Raw genomic sequence first — 17183 nt, 5'->3', positions numbered from 1 at the left:
TTGTTTTTACAACATTCTTAGCCCTTATACAATTATGTTGAAAAGTGGCCCTTTTTGCTTTTTGCCCTGGATTTGCCTGCCTGTCACTTTTACTTTTCACCTTACTACTTTTTGCTTCTACCCTCATTTTACACTCCTCTGTCTCTCTGCACTTGTTCCTGTCCCCGTCACATTAGCTTAAATCCTCCTGAACAGCAGCAGCAAACGCTCCCCCTAGACATTGGTTCCAGTCCAGCCCAGGTGCAGACCGTCCTGTTTATACCGGTCCCACCTCCCTCAGAACTGGTTCCAATGCCCCAGAAATTTGAATCCCTCCCCCTTGCACCATTTTTCAAGCCACGTATTCATCTGAAATATCCTCCTATTTCTACTCTGACTAGCATGTGGCACTGGTAGTAATCCAGAGATTATTATCTTTGTGGTCCTACTTTTTAGTTTATCTCCTAACTCCCTAAATTCATCTTGTTGAACCTCATCCTGTTTTTTCCCTATATCGTTGGTACCTATGTGCACCACGACCACTGGCTGTTCACCCTCCCATTGCAGAATGTCCTGCAGCCGCTCAGAGACATCCTTGACCAGGGAGGCAACATACCATCCTGCAGTCTCGTTTGCGGTCGTAGAAACGCCTATCTATTACCCTTACAATCGAATCCCATATCACTATAGCTTTCCCACTCCTTTTCCTTCCCTCCTGTGCTGCAGAGGCACCCACGGTGCAATGAACTCGGCTGCTGCTGCCTTCTCCTGATGAGACATCTCCCCCAACAGTATCCAAAACAGTATATCTGTTTAGGAGGGAGATTACCTCAGGGGACTTCTGCACTACCTGCCTACTGCTACGCTGTCTAGTGGCCACCCCTTTCCTTTCTGCCTGTGTAGCCAACTCACTGAACGTGCTATTCACGACTTTCTCAGCATCGTGGATGCTCCAGTATGAATCCAATCGCAGCTCCAGATGCTCAATGCAGTCTGCCAGAAGCTGCAGCTGGACACACTTCCTGCACACATAGTCGTCAGGGACACTGGAAGTATCCCTGATTTCCCACATACTGCAGGATGAACAAACCACGGGGCCGATCTCAGCTGCCATGACCTTCCCAATATTTGCCTCAACTTTTGAAACTTTCTCCTTTGAAAGGAACTTACCTGGCCTTACCTCACTTGGAGTGAAGCTCGTCCTCAGCCTCTTCTCGTTGAAGCCTCAAATCTCCACTCCTTCACTGGCCCATTCACTCACTGGCCGCTTTCCACAGGCTGTTCCGCTTGAGGTAACCCTCTATTTATTTGTTTGAGCTTTTCAAACTGCTTGGTCACCTGACCTCGAATGCCCAATCAGCTGCTTTCTGCTGAGTCTGAGCTATTCAAATCTTGATTGTCTAATCAACGGCTTTCTGCTGAGCTATTCAAATCTTGATTGACTTGACTGCACAGTCCAACTGCCAAAACTGCCAGAATCTCTCAAGACAAAGCCTCAAATCTCCACTCCTTCACTGGCCCACTCACTCACTGGCCGCTTTCCAAAGTACACTTTAATACACTTTTGTTACAGTATTGAGAAACCATCATCTTCAAATAGTGAGAATAGATTTGAAATCAGTAACTTTTAATAATTAAGATTTCATGCAATTTGACACAATATTAAATTCTTCCTCTGATTATGTTTATCTTATTAGCAAGATTTCACTACGACAGTTTATGAAGTCTAAGCACGTGCCATATTTGGTACATTTTCATCTGGAATAAAATTCATTTAGAAGTTGGAATGATCTTCCAGATTCTGTTACCTTCTTCAAGATTCATGTTTGCTTACCTGCACAATCAGAAGACGTAAGGTTGTATAGAAAAGGATAGAACTGTAGACAGCGGATTAACTTCAGATTGTTGTCACAATCAGGGCATCTAGTTGTTCTGTGCAGTGCTGTTCTGAAAACTTGAAGGGCGGCACTAACATTCCTCAAGGCAAGGTAGGCATTTCCCAAGCTTAAGAATGTAAGTGGCTGGAGGTAAGGCAGTATGCATATGATGGGGGTGAAGGGGCGAGAGAAAAAAAAAGCCGTAATATTATAGAAGCAAATACATATTTTGTTAGTAATTGCAATGGTAAAAGTTGAATTAAACATTCAACAGCCTGTGAGATACAGTTGCAAGAGAAAGTTTGTGAACTCTTTGCAATTACCTGGTTTTCTGCACTACTCATCTTATACATAATAATGGACAAACACAATCTGCCTAAACTAATAACACACAAACAATTGTACTTTGCATGTATTTATTGAACATATTGTTTAATCATTCACAGTCCAGGCTGGAAGTAGTATGTGAAACCTTATATTTAATAACTGGTAGAACTTCATTTAACAGCAATAACCTCCACCAAATATTTCCTGTAGCTGCTGATCAGATTTGCACAATTTTGATCTTGGAATTGTAGACCATTCTTCCATACAAAACTGTTCCAGTTCATCAATATTTCTGGGATATCTCGCATGAACAGTCATCTTCAGGTCACGTCACGGCATCTCAATTGGGTTAAGGTCTGGACTCTGACTTGGCCATTCCAAAACACAAATTTTCTTCTTTTTAAACCATTCTGTTGTTGATTTGCTCTTGTGTTTCAGATCATTGTCTTGTGGCATCATTCAACTTCTATTAAGCTTCAGGTTATAGACAACTATCCTGACAGTCTGCTATAAAAGGCCTTGATAGAATTTGGAATCCATTATTCTTTTAACGATTGCAAGCTGTCCAAGCCCAGAGGCAGCAAAGCAGCCCCAAATCATGATGCTCCTTCCACCATATTTCACAGTTTGGTGTTGTGTGCAGTGCCCTTTTTTCCTCCAAATATAGCAGTGTGCATTTCTGCCAAAAAGTTCTACTTCTGTCTCATATGTCCGCAGAACATTGTCCCAGAAGTGTTTTGGAACATCCAGATGGTCTTGTGAAAACTTGAGATGTGCAGCAATTTTTTTTTTTTTGGAGAGCAGTGGTTTCCTCCTTCCAAAAACACCATTCTTGTTCAGTGCTTTTCTTATACAGAGACCTTAGCGAGTTCTAGAGATTTCCGCAGGTCTTCTGCCGTTACCCTTGGGTTCTTTCTCACCTCCTTCAGCATTGTACATTGTGCTCTTGGTGTGATCTTTGCAGGATGCCCATTCCTATGGAGAGTAGCAAGAGTATTGAATTTCCTCCACTTGTGGACAATTTCTCTTACTATGGACTGATAGTCTTTAGAAACACTTTTGTAGCATTTCCAGCTTCATGCATCTCTGCATTTCTTCTTCTGAGATCCTCTAAAACTTGTCTTGATCGAAGCATGGTGCACATGAACAGATCTTCCTTGAAGGGAGCAAGCTTTGTCATTAACCTGACTTTGTGTGTCTTTTATACAGGGCAGGGCACAACTACAACCCATACCTCAAATCTCATCTCATTGATTGGAACACCTGACTCCAAATAACTCGTATAAACCCCAGAGGTTCACATACTTCTTTGAACCTACACTGATAGTTTAAATGACACATTCAGTATTGAAGAGAATTAGTACAATTGTTTGTGCGTTATTAGTCTGGGCACATTGTGTTTGTCTATTATTGTGAATGAGATGATGATCAGGCCATATTACATGAGTAATCAATGCAGAAAACCAGGTAACTGCAAAGGGTTCACAAACTTTTTCTTGCAACTGTATTTGCAAAAATTGCCTACATCATATGTGCAACCACCCAAAATAAAATCTGTGGGTAAGTGATACCTGTAAATAATGTTTCCAAAACTTTTGGAGATTTCAATTTTAGGAATGCACTTTTGTTTAAAATAACTTGGTATTTCACCCAAGAAATTTGGGTTAACAATTAAAAACAATTCATGTTTTGGAGTTTTATTCTTTTCATAATTAATGTACTGCAATGAAACTCTGAACATTAAAAAAACAAGTAAACTATTAAGCAACTGGTGAACATTACCATTAAGTCTCACTGCATCAATTGCACTGTTGTAAAAACAAAACCTTTTTCCTCCAAAATAAACTATGTTGACAGTTACACCAATTTTCAGAGATTAAATTCAAACTAGAAAAATGTAAATTATGAGAAACTTGTTTGTAATAGATAGAAAAAGTGATTGATAATGCACTATCATTAAAGTAAAATATAAACAGCCAACTAAAACAGCTTTTCTGTCCTTTTATAGTTGGTGCCAAGTAAATGATGAATAACAGACTAATTCATTTTTGTAGGATTCTTGTTCACAGGCACGTCCTAAATTTAAGATCATATGATTTGATTTGTAACACAAAATCATGCATTCTAAAAGGATTTGATTTTGATATTTAATTTGTGCTGAGTCAATTGACTTTTACCAATGTTGAAATTTAGAAAACTATAATCTGGCTTACGCAATGGTCGTGTGACTGCTTTGTTGTGCACCCGTGCTCCCTCTGGCATGGCTGTCTGGAGGTAGTTAATTTTCCACCACAGACCCAACGCATCTGTCCTTAGCCTCCTCCACTGCCAAGGCAAGGCTACACATAGACAGGATCCGGTAGCATAAATGTTGAATTCTCCTTCTTCTGAGGGTTCCCTCTATCCTTTTTCAATTTCCTTATCTACCCAGTTCTTCCTACACTCACCCCAGCCCACATTGCCTGTTTCTTTCCCCTCACCCACCCTCTCTGCATACCCATGATCCATACTAGCCTCCTTTTATTTCTACCTGCCCTCTCCTCCTCCCTCACCTGATTCAATACTACACCTTCCTCTCCTATCAAACTTCCATCATTTTCAGTGCTTTGTCACCTCCCAGCTTCCTTCACCTTTACAACTCTCCCCTCCTCCATCTGCCTATCTTCTCTCCTCATCTGGATTCTCCAATTGCTTGCTAGCTCTTGCTTCACCCTTTCCCTTCACCTTTTATTCTATTTTTTCAGTCCAGTTAAAGGGTCTTAACCTGAGAGATCAACTGTTCATTTCCCTCCACAGACACTGCCTGGCATACTGAATTTCAGCATCTGCAGTCTTGTGTCTTTAGTATGCAAGATTATTTCTTTCCTTCATCCACCTAAAATCACCACTCTTCTACAATGTCCTGTTTCTTTCTCAATACTGGAATTTCTTTGAGAGGGTGCCTGGGTGTCCTTTTCTCCACAGTCTCTTAGGCCTCACTAGCCCATAACAAACCTGCTGAACCACAATAACAGGCTAAAAGATACATATACCTGAAGAATGTAGGACAGTCTAAAGGTGTACATTGAGAGATTACTTACTTCTGCAGGGTCCAAGCTACTATTTTACATCTTTGCATCAGGTATTTCAGGAGTGAATTAAAACTTATGCTATTACCCACATGTTCAACAAGGTCAACCAGTGGACACTTAATACCATTTTTAAGTATGAAGCAGTTTTCTAAAATATTTACTATGATATTACTTCATATATATTGTGCAAAGCTGACATTCATTGCTTTAAAAGATAATACAATTTAGATTCTGAACTGCAAGATTAACACAAATAATTAATTTCACATCTAACTTACCTCTGTGCTGTTAATAGTAAGTGCTTTTTGCAAAAGAGTGACAGCATCTTGATGCAGCTGAATATGAATTAGTAGATTAGCCAAATTGACCAGTGGAATGTCCATATAATCTTCTGGAACCACATTCAGTGCTCTTTTCAAACAAGCAAGGGCAGAGGTTGTATTCCCAACTGCTCTCCAATAAAGACCTGCTTCATTCAACAGTAACCACATTGGAGCAATTTGCTGGAAATTAAAAAAAAAATTATTGTTTACAAATAAAATAGAGAATTTGGCCATCAAAATCAACATTCACATCAATCAAGAAAATTATAAAGTTGCATTTTAACAAATACAAAAATTCAAATACTTCTATCCAGTCCAGCCATATTATGATCCAATATACTGCATTCATTACTGGTAGACATAATGAAAGTACTAAGTTCTCTCTTGTGAAAGTATGAGTGTATAGTGAAGCCTGGCATTAACAAGACAATTAAAAAAATAGTAAAGCACAACTCTCATAATTGCTGCATGATTGCAAAATAAACAAATTAACTTTGTTCTATCATTTGCTGGTTAATTTTCGAAGGGGGAGGGATTATTGAACAGTAGCTTAGAAATAGCTATTCACATACGATTCACATCTTAAAGCAAAGTTATAATTAACAGGATACATTTTTAAGGAGATGTGAGAAGAGGGATGTAAATATATCAACCCAACAAAAAGTTATACAACTTGAAATTAAAATATATGGGACCCCCAGAATTCCTTACGAAAGAAAGGAATTCATGTGAAGCCATTCTAAATCAGAGTTTAGGCTCCATGTGGAGAATGATCTGAATGGTTTTGAGAGAGTACGCAAAGGTAGCTTGCCAGTGGCACGAGAATCTGAAACCAATCTGAAGACACTGATCTAAGATGACTGACAGAAATGTCAAAGGACAGCTCTTAACTAAAATTAAAAGGATAGTGGAAGGAGATTCCAAAAGAAAACTGTGTAACTATACACATTTCTCTACAACTAGAAAGGATGGCAGACTGATAGAATTGCTGCCTCACAGCTCCAAGGGTCCAGGTTCAATCCTGACCTTGAATGCTGTCTGTGTGTAGTTCACATGCTAGGAATACCTGTACAAGGTTCACTTTCTTCCCACAACCAAAGGACACATGCATGATTGGTTAATTGTCCACTTATATTTTGTGTGCAAATTTATTTTTAAGAAGTACAAATTCGTTTAAACTTTTCAGCAAATTTGTAGACATTAAAATGCTTTTTCAACAATAGCACTAGGGAAATAATATAAGTTACAATTGCTTTGTCACCCATGTAGGTTTTTTTTTAAAAAAGGTTTCTTGAACATATGCCTCAAACCATCCTTAGTATTTTTTATGTTCCTTTTTTTAAAAAACTACATCTAAAGTGAAACATTAATTTTTACAAAAAAAAGACCTTTTTATGGAATTAAATAGAGCTGTGTAAAATTCTGTTTGACTAATAATTTGCATTGTAAACAAATGATCATATTCTATATAATTCTACCAAAAATGTTAAGCCAGAAAGAGAAAAATACTAAAGAATAGACTTTTTCTCAGCTCTAAACCAATATAACAACTATTTGCTCACCTCTTCAATAGCTTGTGAAATCACTTTTCCAATTTCATCCTCAATAATATTTAAATGAGAGAACAGAGCCTATTCAAGTAAAAGCAAATGCACGGTTACAATTATAACTGCAAAAAGTTTGTCCTATAGAAATACATTAAACACCATTTACACATTGAATATTTTGTAGTTTAAACTGTGGCATTGTCATTCAGCACAGTGCAACATATCTCAATAAATTTGAAATATCTATGAAAAATATATAAAATATTTGACAGATGAAATTTTATAAAGGTGAACTATTTAGTACCAAATTAATAAACTGGAAATATGAAATATTTTACAGTTGGTGACTGTTTTGTTCATCACTGCATGTTAAGTAGATACTATTAATTTACCAGAAACTAATTTTAAGATGAAGAGGAACTATATAAATTTGGTCTGTACTGCCTGTCTGGAACCACAACATGTCTGAGAAACATCAGCAAAACATGATAATAGGTGACAATGGTATAAAACAGAAATGGAAGAGAACCCTTAAATATGTTAAAGCAGGTTATAATAAAATTATTAGCTTTATCAATTTTTCTTATTCCCAATTCATATTCAGTGGTTCACTACCATCCCACAAATTCAAACTCACTGACTTCAGTTTCATATTGTTCAATCAGATTGGAACTTGTAACCATTAGGTTTTTGTCCAACAGCTACCTTAGCTTGCACAGAAGTGACTCAATTGAGAATTAATTCATTTTTTTAAAAATTGAAGAATAGCATAACATGCTATTTCAATATAACTATATGCCTTAGCAGTGATAACTTTTCCGTGGTGGTAGTTTACAACATAAAGTAACTGAAAAAGACTATTTCCACTTACGTTTGGAACAGAAATATTATGTCAAAAAACAGAAAATGCAAGAAGCACTCAACAGGGTGAGGCAGCATCAGTGGTAAGAGAGATCTGTGTTTCAGGCCAAAGAGCTTTGAGTCAAAACATTAATTCTGTTTTAATTTTTACAGACATGATCTCCTAGGGCTTTTTAACATTTTCTGTTTTTATTTCAGACTTATATTCACAATGTGGTGCTTAGTTGAGATTACCTGCTTGGCATAGTAGTCTGGTTCTCCAGTTTTCAAATCTGACCTGTTTTCCAATTCTTTCACTATCTGATAGAGTTTTTCATCATTGTGGCTATCTACAATTGAAGAACAGTCTGGAGGGTGATCAGTCACATCCCTCTCCTGGTCATTTGAAGCTATCAAAAGTGATTGGACACTGGAAGAAAATAAAATTAATCTCAACATTACTGGCTGGCAAGTTTAATGGAACAGATTAAATTTATTAGAAAAAACACCTAATTTATTTCAAGTAACTTAGACATCAATGATATAATATTAACATGCAAAAAAAAAATCAGTTTGTACAAGGAATATAATCACCCAAACTTTTAAAGTATTATTCTACATGACACAAGGTAGCTAACTGCCAGCACTATTTGGGGCATCTGGAAGATATCGCTGAGATTTTAGACCTTTGAAAATTTTCTAAAGAAAGCATAAAAAAGATGTGTATTAATCACCCATTTTAGAATTAATTGACAACTACTTAAATATTTATTACCTTATAACATACAGTATTCAAAAACATTTACTGATATAAAATTATGTTTATAAGCCTTCTAGAAAATAAACCTGCAATACTTTGTATTATACTGTTCCTGAGCTACTATTCTTTAAGAACTTTCGATAACTTGCAACCCCATTATTTTGCAAAATACCATTTTCAAAGCAACAGCATCACAATAGTTACCTAAGACCTTTATATTCCGGAGGTAGAAAGTATGTTGGTAGATCAGCTGCAGTGGGAAGAGCAGGATAAGTTTGCATACAATCTGATCTTTTAGGCCATAGTACATCCTGTGTCAACATAAACAACATACAAATACTGCATTATTTAACATGGCATTTGATTTGCAATTTCATTTGGATTTGCTGTTATTATTTCTGTTGAATTTGTATTCAGAAGAAAAATACCTCAACTCAAAACATTATTTTCTATAAACCCAAAGTATACTGCAGATGCTGTGGTCAAATCAAGACATACAAAAAAGCTGGATGAACTCAGCAGGTCGGGCAGCATCCGTTGAAAGAAGCAGTCAACGGATGCTGCTTGACCTGCTGAGTTCATCCAGCTTTTTTGTACCTCTTGATTATTTTCTATAATTTCTGTACAAAGTGAAAGCCTACTTCACCTTCAAGAGCAAGTTATTTTTTGCCCCTCTCCCCATTTCACAGAATACGAGTACATATACAACCTGCTTAAGCTTGACTATTTTGTAATAGGCTGAATTAAGATACATGAGGGCAAGCTGGGGAGACTCTTTTCAATTGCCTCGATGAATACAAAAAAAATAGGAAAAACAAATCTGCTGCACAACAGACATACCAGAAATACTGAAAATGCCCTATTTTTCTGCACAGCACTGTGCTTGAAAGCAGTTCTCTGCCTTGGAGTTCATAAAAAAGACCATGATGAGTCATTTATGCTGATTATACTAAAGCAAAGAACTATATATCAAAAGGAAAACAGACTCACTGCTGTTGTATGCCAACCCTCATGAGGTTGGAGCCAAAGCAATTCCTTTCAGGCATTTTTTTAAAATACAGAAACTAATTTTATCTGTAGCTTGGATAATAAACAGTAAAATCTACAACAGGTTAGATAAAGTAATTCAGATTACAGTATTAGTAAAAGAATTTATTTGAATTAAATCAAAAACATAAAATGTATTACAAATTAGTAGTAAGTGTTTTGGTTAGGAGTATTATTTTTCAAATCAAGTACACATCAACATAAGTACTTGACATAGGGAGAGAGTAAAGATGACCACTTCTTTGGTCCCATTTTTCCCCCACATCCACTTACACTATAATTTGTAAGATCCTTTCCCCATATGTTTAGCACAGATCGACTTGCTGGTAGTGATGGATACTGTTGATTCAGGCTGCTCCATGTCATATTTGTTGCAAATCTCATTTCAACAGGCATCATACTGGAGGTAGAACTATCATCACCAAACTAAAAAGAGGAAATATGTGCTGTTTTACTATTTGTACTAAAACAAGAATATTGAAGTAATGCAATATTCAAAAATTTGAAAAAATTTAATCACTGAATGGTCCAGAATGAAAACAAGATGGGGAAATCTATTGGAATGAGTTATTAAACTGAATCTTGATTAGGGATTATTGCATACTATGAGTAATGCAAAAGGAAGAGAAATTAATTTACAAATCACTGAAAAAGAGACTAAATCTCTACGTTAATATTGTGGTTACCATAAGTTTTAGTCACTATGTATGATTCAAAGAAGCAAAACTTGACCATGAGTGTTATTAATACTTTCCATACTTGCAAACCCCCAAACCGTTAATGATATCTATAAACTTGAGTTTTAAATGTCTACTTTCAAAATTTTTAAATGAATTACATCAGCTTAATACACTATCTCGCAGTCTTAACATTTTAGATAAGCAATTACTGACTCAGTTACATATTGCCAAAATCCAACCGCCAAGCATCCAGCATTAACACTATTTAAGAAGAATTTTGATCTACGTAGTCTAGTCTATTTGTTCGTTGAAGCTGTTAAAGTGCAATTAAAACATTCTGTGGGTCAATTTTAGGACAATTCATAATGGATCAAATCTCAAGAGTGACAAATTACAGTGCACAGTTATACTAAAACAACAAAAACAACTAATTAAGTATTGAGAGCATGTTTGAGCAGGAAATAGCTTAAGTTACTTATAACAGAATTTTGAAATAAACTTAACACCAGACCATGTAATGACCAAAGGTTTGGCAAAACCCATAGGATTGAAGTGTCATTTTAATTGTAGAAGTAGACTTGGAGGTCTGGAGTAATAAAAATAATAAAAAGAATGAGTACCTCAGCATCAGATGAGCTGGAGCTGAGGCACCTTGAAGTCAAGCAGAGTAACAAAGATGAAAAAAGAAATATTGTTCCTCTGGGGTCATGTTGGGATCAATACATTAAGCTGCAAAAACGTGGTTGAATTTCAGACAATTATTAGATACGGGCACTGAAACAGCTGCTAGGATACAAATTTTCTGGTGAAACCAAAGACCATGGCTTCTGTGGTCTCAATGTTTGCTTGTAGAAAGTTACTTCTTGTTCTAGATGCCAGAAAAACAATTTGACTACTTAGGGATAGTGAAATTTTTGAGAGATGATGGTTAATACACGTCAAAAAAAGCTGTTTTCAGGTGTTTCTGTATGGATAACGCACATACAGATAAGGGATGAGGAACAAGGTTAGAACAAAAAGACAAAAATGAGAACAAAGAAATACGAGTAACAGTAAAGGAATGAAGAGAGAGGAGTGAATGATCCTCTGGCTAAGAGAAGATGAAAAAAAAGTTAAAGACAGGCAAATAAAGTTCCATGCAGTTAAAAATCAGTGCAAGGGGGAATATTTTGGCAAAAGCAGTGTTCTGGTTTAGTTGGATAAGACCTTTTACATCACATGGGATACAATTAATTACTTTGTTAAGAGCCATCTTATTAGAGAAACAGAAACCTAACTGATGGGATTCAAATGAAGAGCTTCTGTGACAAAGGCCAGAAATATTGAAGGCTACAACAGACTGGTTACGAGGAAGCAGTTTGTGAGAGCTGAAAGATTAAGGGTTGCTTCCTTCAAGGGGAGGACAAAACTGAAAGCTAATCTGAATAAAGGAAAATGGCAGAATCAGAATCAGGTTTATTATCACTGGCATGTGTCGTGAAATTTGTTAACTTAGCAGCAGCACAACAATGCAATACATAACAGAGAAGAAGAAAAAATATAATAAGTAAATAACAGTAAATGTATATGGAATAGATTAAAATTATGGAAAAACAGAAATAATGTATTAAAAAAATAAGGTAGTGTTCACAGGCTCAATGTCCATTTAGGAATTGATGGCAGAGGGGAAGAAGCTGTTGCTGAATTGCTGAGTGTGTGCCTTCAGGCTTCTGTACCTCCTATCTGATGGTAACAGTGAGAAAAGGGCATACCATGGGTGCTGGGGGTCCTTAATAACGGATGTTGCCTTTCTGAGACACCGCTCCTTGAAGGTGTCCTGAGTACTTCGTAGGCTAGTACCCAAATGTGTTTAGCAGAATGACTTTTCACAGAGAGTGCAAAGTTTAAACTACAGAAGCTGCTGCCCGTTGTTGAAATAAAGAAATGTCTGGGGTGTGGAGAGTTGTGCAGTTAAAACAATGAGGAGAGACAGAGGCAGCAGCTTCCATAACATTCAACAGTTGATGAAAAAATCCTCATGATCCAGGCAGTATGTTAAAAAATTAAGCTGGTGCTCCCCATTTCCCAGCAACTGCTCACACACACCATGCCAGCCAAGGTGCATATGTGAGCTCCACCTCAGTGTTGAGTGGCTGCACTACTCACCTGGTCAGTGTATTACCTGTCTCACCACCAAACCATGGTACCATTCGTCATAGCAGGAGGAGGTAAGAGTTTGCCAAGTTCCCAGTATAACACCACCATCAACAACACATCACTATATAAAATATAGTGACCCTTTTAGCAGCAATTTCATGAATGTTCTTGTACCTGGGAACACATCTCAAGGAATAAGCAAGGTACTCTTGTAAATTAGGTCAACTATGTATTCCTTAAATTGCTCATATTTTTCATTTTATACCTGTACATGCTCAACGGTGTCAAATAGGTCTCCTCGAGTGTAGCGCACAGGACGATCCCATTGACAGTATAAAATTTGTTGTTTGTTAATCCATCGACAAATCTGATGGTTACCTAGAAAATTAAAACATAAAATTGGACGTAGTTTAACCACTGAATACCTTTGCTTGTCTTATGTTGTTAGTGTTTCATAGATTCTACTTTGCACATTTTACAATCTATATTGCTCAAATCTTATTTGGAAATTAGGCAACTAACCTTGAGGTCAGTGAGGAAATGGTCAGGGGAGGCTTATGAGGCACTCCAGGGTTATTTTGAAGTGACAGACTGGCAGGCACTCTGTGAGCCACACGGAGAGGACACTGATGGGCTCACAGAGTGCATCACTGGTTACATCAACTTCTGTGTGGACTGCAGTATTCTGGGAAGAACTGTCCTTTGTTATTCAAATAACAAGCCGTGGGTAACAAAGGACATTAAAGACATCCTGAACGCTAAAAAGAGGGCGTTTAGAGATGGAAATAGGGAGGAGCTGAGAACAATACAGAGGGATCTGAAAGCCAAAATCAGGGAGGCTAAAAACAGGTATAGGAGGAAGCTTGAGTGGAAACTCCAGCAGAACAACATGAGAGAGGTCTGGAGTGGGATGAAAACCATAACTGGGTTCTGGCAAACTAGCAACAGAGGAGCTGAAGGCAGTGTGGACAGGGCCAACGAACTTAACCGATTTGACACTGTGGCCCTTGCCCATCCCCCACGATTCATCTGTTGTCGGCCCCCCAACCAACACATACTCCACTCTCCCCTCCTACCCCTCCTTACAGCCCCCCACCCTGATCTCATGACTACACCCCTCCCCCACCTGAAACCACCACAGTGGGCTTCACAGCTGAACAGATGAGAAGACGGCTGAAACGTCTCCACCCAAGCAAGGATGCAGGCCTGGATGGTGTCAGCACCAGGGTGCTCAAAGCCTGTGCCCCCCCAGCTATGTGGAGTACTTCACCATGTCTTCAACCTGAGCCTGAGTCTCCAGAGGGTTCCTGTGCTGTGAAAGACGTTCTGCCTCGTCCCTGTACTGAAGAAGCTGCACACCAGTGGCTCCAATGACTACAGACCGGTGGCATTGACCTCCCACATCATGAAGACCCTGGACAGACTTGTTCTAGAGCCGCTCCGGCCTATGGTTAGGCCACAATTAGAACCCCTCCAGTTCGCCTACCAGCCCCAACTAGGAGTTGAGGATGCTATCGTCTACCTGCTGAACCGTGTCTACGCCCACCTGGACAAGCTGGCGAGCACTGTGAGGGTCATGTTTTTTGACTTCTCCAGTGCGTTCAACACCATCCGCCCTGCTCTGCTGGGTGAGAAGCTGACAGTGATGCAGGTGGATGCTTCCCTGGTGTCATGGATTATTGATTACCTGACTGGCAGACCACAGTATGTGCGCTTGCAACACTGTGTGTCAGACAGAGTGGTCAGCAGCACTGGGGCTCCACAGGGGACTGTCCTGTCTCCCTTTCTCTTCACCATCCACACCTCGGACTTCAACTACTGCACAGAGTCTTGCCATCTTCAGAAGTTTTCTGATGACTCTGCCATAGTTGGATGCATCAGCAGGGGAGATGATGCTGAATACATGGCTATGGTGGGAAACTGTCACATGGTGTGAGCAGAATCATCTGCAGCTTAATGTGAAAAAGACTAAGGAGCTGGTGGTGGACCTGAGGAGGGCTAAGGCACCAGCGACCCGTTTCCATCCAAGGGGTCAGTGTGGACATGGTGGAGGATTACAAATACCTGGGGATACAAATTGACAATAAACTGGACTGGTCAAAGAATACTGAGGCTGTATGCAAGAAGGGGCAGAACCGTCTCTATTTCCTGAGGAGACTGAGGTCCTTTAACATCTGCCGGACGATGCTGAGGATGTTCTACGAGACTGTGGTGGCCAGTGCTATCATGTTTGCTATTGTGTGCTGGGGCAGCAGGCTGAGGGTAGCAGACACCAACAGAATCAACAAACTCATTCGTACAGCCAGTGATGTTGTGGGGGTGGAAGTGGACTCTCTGACGGTGGTGCCTGAAAAGAAGATACTGTCCAAGTTGTATGCCATCTTGGACAATGACTCCCATCCACTCCATAATGTACAGGTTAGGCACAGTACATTCAGCCAGAGACTCATTCCACCGAGATGTAACACTGAGCATCATAGGAAGTCATTCCCGCCTGTGGCCATCAAACTTTACAACTCCTCCCTCGGAGTGTCAGACACCCTGAGCCAATAGGCTGGTCCTGGACTAATTTCCACTTGGTATTATTTACTTGTTATTATTTAATTATTTGTGGTTTTATATTGCTATATTTCTATACTATCCTTGGTTGGTGTGACTGTAACGAAACCCAATTTCTCTCGGGATGATTAGAGTATGTCTGTCTGTCTGTCTGTCAATAATTCATTACCTATAATGACAAAGCAATATGATAAATAGATGAATTTGAATCTATTCAACAAAGATTTATTTTTTTTGCTGTAGTACATTATTAACCTCTAAAGTTAATCAGTACAAATGATATTATACTTTGAAGTTATTCCAAAAATCAATTCAAGAATTCAAAGTGCTTCTAGATGTTCCTTTGTATAAACTTGGCCCCTCAATTAAGTCCGAAATATTTCCCTCTATAAGAGCAACCTAACTATAGGGAGCTGATAATTATGAAAGTTGTTCTACAGCTTGTACCTGAAGGAATTAACAAGGTAGCCTGAAAGCAAGTTAAAAAAAAATGCATGTTCAGACAGTGTTGAGAAACTTCCAGAAACTCAAGGCAGCAGGTGCAAAGGGAACACCACCAGCTACACCTCCCTTTCAAGTATACATCATGCAGATTTGAAATATACTGCTATCCCATCATCTCTGCTGATTGAAATGCTCGAACTCCCTTCAAACCAGCAGTCTGAAAACACCCTGCCAGAAGACTGTTCAGCTTTATGATGGCGCTCACCACCACCCTTTCAAGGCAATAATGGCTAGTCTCGTCAATCTTGACCACATTCCAGGAAAGGAATTAAAAATATTGCTCAGAAAATGATTTGCCCATATAGATTTGTTGATTGCTGGTGTCTGATAGCATGTAATTCACAAAAATGTTTCATTGTGCAAAAAATGATTGATTTTACCTAGCTGAGTCTCTTTAGCCATTTGTGTTTCATGGATTATGTTTCTCAGCAGCTGCTCATCTTGCATGACTTTGTGCTTCTCCAACAACTCCTGTTGTCTCAAATAATTATCATGCTGCCTCTGGTATTCCTTCAGTTCATTTAACGTCCGCTGCAATGATCTAAATATATGAAACAATGTAATAGATCTAATATGCAAAGGCAAATAATAGTATAAATGCAGTAAAGGTGTGACTTTAACAAATGTGTGAATTTACTTTAACATTTGAAATTACAACTTTTTACATGATTATTTCCACAGGACTGCAAATATTGCTTTTGCCCTACAATTTTCATAGAAAAAATAACACTATTGTCAGAAAGGAACGGAAGTTTATCAATTGGAATTAGCTACAAAATAGAAGACAAAATATGAATTTCAATTGGATTCCTCTTCAAAAACAACAATAGTGATTGCAGTAGGAACATTTCAAAGAGTTAAAAAACTGCAACAGTGGCCTTTAAAGAAAACTGGACTAATACATTGAGAGTAATAGAGTCAATGGTCTAGGAAAAGAGAGGCAAATGGATCTAGAGAAGTTTGGAATGAACAGAAATGCTCATCAGAAGAATGCTTGTTATACTCTATAGTGCGAACAATTTAAAAGTGTACTTTTCCTCCAAACCATACCTGTGTTGTGCCTCCAATTTTTGCTCCAGCTTCTGCTGACACAAGACAGCATGCTTCCTTTTCAGTGCATGTTCAAAGCCAGGCCGTATAAGCAATGCCTGATCATAACATAATACCGAATGGTTATACTCTCCCAACATCTAAAAGAGAATACAAATTTCAGATTTTATTCAAAGCAAAACTGTTTCAATATTTAAAACAAACAATCTCAAACACTTAGAGTAGTGTACAGTTTTGGTTACCCTTTTATATAAAAGAGATGGTTAAAGTGAAAAGAGTGAAGAACAGATTAAGAGGATATTGCCAGGACTAAGAGGGCCTGAGTTACAGGGGGAGGTGGCCAGGCGAAGTCTTTATTCCTCAGAACGTAGGAGAATAAATTTCTAAAATTTGGAGTGGAATAGATAAATTGGATGCTAACAGTCTTATCCTCAGAGTAAGAATCAAAAACTAGAGGGACACAGATTCAGAGTAAGAGGAAAT

General features: G+C 38.4%; 1 protein-coding gene across 2 annotated transcripts in view; it reads right to left on the bottom strand.

Moving 5' to 3' along the window:
- The window catches only part of ttc17 (tetratricopeptide repeat domain 17), an 83608-nt gene that overhangs the window by 39705 nt on the left and 26720 nt on the right, over positions 1-17183 (bottom strand). For both annotated transcript variants that reach the window (XM_059975970.1, XM_059975971.1), the window contains 9 exons: positions 16701-16840; positions 16031-16191; positions 12853-12965; positions 10045-10197; positions 8929-9035; positions 8220-8394; positions 7140-7208; positions 5533-5757; positions 1814-2000 (listed from right to left, as the gene is read on the bottom strand). In XM_059975970.1, the coding sequence (XP_059831953.1) occupies positions 1814-2000; positions 5533-5757; positions 7140-7208; positions 8220-8394; positions 8929-9035; positions 10045-10197; positions 12853-12965; positions 16031-16191; positions 16701-16840 (1330 nt within the window). The remainder of the gene's footprint in view (positions 1-1813; positions 2001-5532; positions 5758-7139; positions 7209-8219; positions 8395-8928; positions 9036-10044; positions 10198-12852; positions 12966-16030; positions 16192-16700; positions 16841-17183) is intronic.

The sequence above is a fragment of the Hypanus sabinus genome, chromosome 7 (genome assembly GCF_030144855.1).
Source record: "Hypanus sabinus isolate sHypSab1 chromosome 7, sHypSab1.hap1, whole genome shotgun sequence".
NCBI lineage: Eukaryota > Metazoa > Chordata > Chondrichthyes > Myliobatiformes > Dasyatidae > Hypanus > Hypanus sabinus.
Note: the sequence above shows the minus strand (reverse complement) of the source record. Positions and strands in the feature narration are given on the sequence as shown.